The sequence below is a fragment of the Triticum dicoccoides genome, unplaced genomic scaffold (assembly GCF_002162155.2).
Source record: "Triticum dicoccoides isolate Atlit2015 ecotype Zavitan unplaced genomic scaffold, WEW_v2.0 scaffold1943, whole genome shotgun sequence".
Classification (NCBI taxonomy): Eukaryota; Viridiplantae; Streptophyta; class Magnoliopsida; order Poales; family Poaceae; genus Triticum; species Triticum dicoccoides.
In genome coordinates this window covers 115-5,434 of record NW_021231591.1, presented here as the reverse complement: position 1 = coordinate 5,434, position 5,320 = coordinate 115, and the positions used below count along the sequence as shown (strand labels likewise).

The window sequence follows — 5,320 nt, the reverse complement described above, 5'->3', positions numbered from 1 at the left end:
GACCATCCGAGGACCATTTCACGAAGCAGGGGATGTAAGGCAGACACGGCAGATAAGGGCGACTTTCAAGACTGCTGATATGCTGCACTTTCTGGGTATCCATATCATACGACAAGAGTGACCATGACCTTTCCTCCCCGCCAGTAAAGAAAACCAAATTACATTCTGGATGGATTGCAACCGACTCGTAGATCTCGGTGGGTACGCGACGAGGCGTTCCTAGCAGACCCGGAAAGTCCGCAATGTGCATCAAGGTCCACTTACCACTGGCATAATCCTCGAGAACCCAAACAGATAGTTGCCAATCGTTGTCATAGTCTATGCATACAAGGTGTAAGCGCCCCCGAGACAGCCCGATGGCAGCGGGTTTATTGTCCTCCGGCATTCGGATTGCCCCCCATGTTTCTCGCTTGGTGTCCAGCGTGACGATGGAAGAAGAGTAGTAGGCACTCAAATGCAGAGTGCCATTGAAGAAGACATACCCTAAATCGTCACCAGCAAAACCAAGGTCACTACAATCACTCAGCAGGGATGTCCACTGTGCAGTTTCTGACGAATAAACCTCGAATCGACCGCTCTCCAATGGTTTCACAAACACAGCAAAGTAGGATGGAACTATTGCAGGATCGAAACAGAGACATATGTTGTTGTCCCGTGGGGGGCGTGTGAAGCGGGCGCAGGCAGCACGGCCCAGATCTCCTCGGTCGCTGGGTTGCAGACGATGTACTCCACCGGAGATGGCGGAGGCCTCCCGTCGGCGGAGCAGAGGAGGATGCCGTTGCAGCAGTGGATGAGCGTGACGCTTGCGTAGCCGCGCTCGCGCAGAAAGGGCAGAGACGGGTCGATGAGGGGCCGGCCACTCCCGGACAGATTGTGGAAGCCGAGGAGATGGCCCTCGCGGCTGTGGCAGATGGAGCCACGGCGACGCGCGTCGCGGGAGTGGCTGAAGAAATCGGAGATGGTCTGCGGCGACGTCCTGACGACGAGGCGGTCGGAGCAGAGCGCGCGCTAGGACCTCGACACACACCTGAGGCGGCAGAGCGACCTGTATGCCACCCGCGGCAGGACCATCTCCGCGAGGAGGTCGGCAGGGAGGCTCGCTGCAGGCCGCCGCTGTTTCCGCTTCCGCATCTTGTTCCTCCTCCTCTTGACCACCCCGCATCCAGCCTGCCGCAGATGGGCCAAGAACCGGAAGGGGCTCCTCCCGGCTCTCAGGAACGGCGGGGGCCGCTGCCGTGGACGGGGTGGGGAGATCGCCGGAGGGTGGTCCTGCTCCGTGCAGCCGTGGTCGGGACCTCCCCGCGGCATCGCCTCCTTGTTTGATCGACACGGGAATGGCGGCGGCCTATGGGTTGGAGAAACGGAAAGGGCGTGGGGAATTTGGAAACACGGCCGGGTGAGGACTGAGGAGGGCACCACACCAAGTAGAGTAGCAAAGTGAACAGACTCAATAGCACAAACAAAGTCCGAAAATACAAAGGTGAACATGGTTTCTTGCCCATCCACTGTCCTTTGGAAAGTACTCCCTCCGTCCCGAAATGTAAGACGTTTTTTTTATACTATGACAGTGTTAAAAAACATCTTATATTTTGGAATGGAGGGAGTACATATCAATTGAATGACACCCCCTACATTAGCTATTTTGTTCTTCTCATTATCCAGACAATAGAGATCCAAGAATTGAGTTTCCATAGGGGCATTCCCTAACCATATAACCTCCCCACACAATCTCAATGATCTACCATTTCCTATTCTCAAAGAAAAAGTCGGCCATTTCCTAGCCACTTATAACCAAACTGCACATCTCTCATGGCTCACATATCTCCTTCACAAAACTAAGAAGGATGTGTATCATGACAACACAGAATATTTGGATTTCTAGTATTATACTTAGAGTTAATAACCTTTCTCCACATTAGACCTTCCAACGCAACGTGTCTCCTGACCCAAGTTCCTACTAAGCAAATTTCGGGTCCTGGAAGTTTGTAATGACAAAGCCCCCAAAATCGTTTTTCATATAGATGGAAGGCCAATTCGTCTAGATGACTTCTACTACTCCCCTCATGATCAATCCATAGGCAATTAGCCATCTAGGAATTGAGAATTCTAATGGCACATTTAGGTAACTTAAAGAAATAAAACATATAGACTCGTATACTAGAAAGACATAACTCAATAAGAACTATCTTGGCTTTATGAGATAGAAGTTCACCCCTTCAGCCTCAAACTCTAGGTAACATCTTATGCACTATAGGTTGCAAATCCTCCGTCCTAAGCTTCTCAATGTGTAAAGGCGAAGCTTAATACTCCCTCCGTCCCAAAATAAGTGACTCAACTTTGTACAAACGCGAGTCACTTATTTTGGGACGGAGGGAGTATTTATTAGGAAACATCCCTCTGACACATTGAAAAATGTCAACGAAGGGGGTCACCTTATCACCCTCCATGTTAATGGACATCAACTCACTTTGATGGTAATTAATTTCATACCTGAAACTTGCTCAAAGCTGGTCTAAATAAACTTTAGGTTTAAAGCTAATATACCATCATCCAGCGAGAAAAGAAAAGTGTCATGAGCACACTGCAAACAAATCACCCCTCCAAGACCAAAGTTTTGGGTGGAGCCCTTTGACTAGCCCTGCTCTACTCCCTTTGACTAGCATCCCGGAGAAGACATATACAACTATGTTAAATTGAAGATGGGATAAGGGATCTCCTTGCCAAAGCCCCTTCCTTATAGTAAAGAGCTCAGTCTCCTTCCCATTAGACTAGTCACAATGGAGAGTAACTTACACTAGTAACATACACGCTATTCTTGACTATGTTATTACCTCCGTAGTAGGTAGTAACATATGCATAGTGTCATGCAAAGCTTCATTTATTAGGTTATAGACTCATTTTATCCTGGTACGTGTGATGTTACTCATAGAATGAGTAACTAGCTAAGTTACTCAATTACCTTTCTCCTCATTAATTCATTGCCACATAGACAAATTTGCTAGGTTGAACTCAATGTTACTTTTGAAGTTACTCCCATTATGGCCAATCTTAAGCTTTTCCAATAGAACCTTGTTAGGTGGCACTTACTCCAACGTATCCATTTATGTCCATAAGCTTTACACTGTAGCACTTCACATAAAAAAATATAGTTTAACTCTATTATATGCTTTCTCACACTCAACTTTAAAAACAAAGCATTTCTGCCTGGAAGAAAAGAAAAGAATGCACAGTGTTCCTCATAATATTATGTCTTGAACTCTTGAGGGAAAATAGAAAAGGGTGGGAAATGAGTATGCTTTGCGCGGATTTGATTATATATAGCTTGATTCATACATAATAACTTCATCTTACAAAAAATGATACAGATATTACAAACCTTGGTAAAGAAACACCAACACCCACACACATGTCTGACACACTGACCCCTGACCCTCATAACAGTTATTCTGAACTCATTCTGCAGATACTGGAAAACAGGGTAGGGAATGATAAAAGGCTAAACCAACCGTGCATGCGGCGATCATAAATAGCAACGTCACTCCGAGTACGAAACAACCGTGGGGATTTCAGTGCTGGGTGGGAGGGTGGCAGATCGGAGTCAGTGGTTTCCGTGGTATCCACCGCCGCCGCCGCTGCCGCCGTAGGTGGGCGTGGGAGGGACGGGGTGGTAGTCGGGGTGGGGCTGCGGCTTGGGCTCCGGCTTGGGCACGGGGCCATAGTCCGGGTGAGGCTGGGGCTTGGGCTCCGGCTTCGGTGGCACGGGCTTCTTGTGGTGGAAGTGTTCGATGATGTGCTTCTTGATCGGTCCGCACAGTTTCATGGACGCGCACTCTGGCGATGCCTCGGACAGTGTGGCGGTGTTGTCACCGGCGATGATGCCGAAGGTGGTGCTCTCAGACACCGGCACGATCTTTGACGGCTCCTGGCCGGCGCACGGCACGTTGGAGGCGGCGCTGTGGAGCTGAGCGACGCAGTCGGCGCCATGGAGGTCAGAAGCGAGGGGCACGCTGAAGGCGCCGGTGCCGTCGATGGCACCCGCGGCCTTGCTCTCGTAGTCACCGTGGACGTTCTTGCACTTGATCGCCACCTCAAGACCTGGTGTGCATTCATGGCAGAACAACAGTGAGCTAATTTCACTATGTGTGCATTGACAATTTACGACCGAATATCTAGCTAGCTTACCTTTGAAAGCTTCCTCGGCCTTCATGTTCTTCCTGGTGCAGTCGGTGCACTTGGCCAGGCCGACGACGACGGACGCCGCCTCGGCGTTGGCGACGGCGATCGCCAGAAGGACGGCGAGGACGAGCCCTCTCGTCGGAGCTGCCATGCCTGAACCTCTGAATCGAACCCCACTACTTGCCTGTGTGAAGAAAGTAGCTATAGCAGCTCGATGGATGGATGGATGAATGGAACAGGCGAAGCATGGCTTATATAGGCATCCGCATTGAACGATACGATACAGCTCGTCGATGATCTGATCTGGCTGCAAGCGAAGAAGGATGGCCGGCGGAGTGAAATTCGCTAATTTGGGTTTGGCGCGCCGAAATTTCGGATGGCGAATTAAAACTCGCTTGATCCCAGAGTCCACTGCACGCATCGATCAACGATTTGATCCACGCACGTCGTTAGTCATTACTCGATCGGTTGGTGATCGACTTTGCATTGGCTGGTGGCAGATCGCATCGTTCGTAGGTTCCACGCCGTACATGATATGCATTGCATGCATCCAGCGCAAGTACGTGGCCTTTCTTAGGGAGCCTACATAAGTCAGAGCGTAACTGATTCTCCCGCCTTTCGTTTCCGCGAGTGCGGTGCGCCAGCCGGGCATTAATATACTAGTGCAATAAGAGGACGCGTTTGGTTGCCTGCATATAGACAAACCAAGCCCCAGTGGAAAGATTGTGGCCCGTTTGTTGCCTGCGTTCACTGGTGGGCTTGCATAGCACGAAACTCAAAGCATCTGTAGGCCTGTCTCGCTAGAAACACTCAGATCAACAGTTTCTAACGAGCCAGGCTTGCACGATGCACCTGTGCGTGCTTCAAACAATTTTGTCTTCTCCATATTACCATATCGCTAGAGCCAATAATTTTCTATGAGGAACTACTGAACTCAATCACTTGTTGCCGTTACTCAACAGTTTTCTGTTGAGTGGGCGGTGGGGACTGCACCCACGAAGCCAAGCTCGAGAAGCCGCGCGCTTTGCTTCCCGAAGCACGGTAGTTTACTGATAAGCATCCTTCAACGATCTACGGATTGTGTGGCCATCCATGACGGTTGGGGTACCCTCATTTGCACATGATTACTAATTTAATATGTTTA

The 5,320-nt window shown here is 49.8% G+C and overlaps 1 protein-coding gene across 1 annotated transcript; it reads right to left on the bottom strand.

Annotated features, from left to right (window-relative positions):
- Positions 1-3,280: 3,280 nt before the first annotated feature.
- On the bottom strand, positions 3,281-4,476 carry LOC119344941 (proline-rich protein 4-like). Its single transcript, XM_037615221.1, has 2 exons — positions 4,183-4,476; positions 3,281-4,095 (listed from the first exon to the last, which is right to left on the bottom strand). The coding sequence occupies exons 1-2, from the start codon at positions 4,325-4,327 to the stop codon at positions 3,599-3,601; spliced, it is 642 nt and encodes a 213-aa protein (XP_037471118.1). The 5' UTR covers positions 4,328-4,476; the 3' UTR covers positions 3,281-3,598.
- Between the last annotated feature and the right edge of the window lie 844 nt (positions 4,477-5,320).

Bases quoted from the DNA above. Each gene is read 5' to 3' on its own strand.
- LOC119344941 (XM_037615221.1), bottom strand. From the start codon at position 4,327: ATGGCAGCTCCGACGAGAGGGCTCGTCCTCGCCGTCCTTCTGGCGATC. The intron at 4,096-4,182 runs GTAAGCTAGCTA...AATGCACACCAG, and splicing joins GGCCGAGGAAGCTTTCAAAG to GTCTTGAGGTGGCGATCAAG.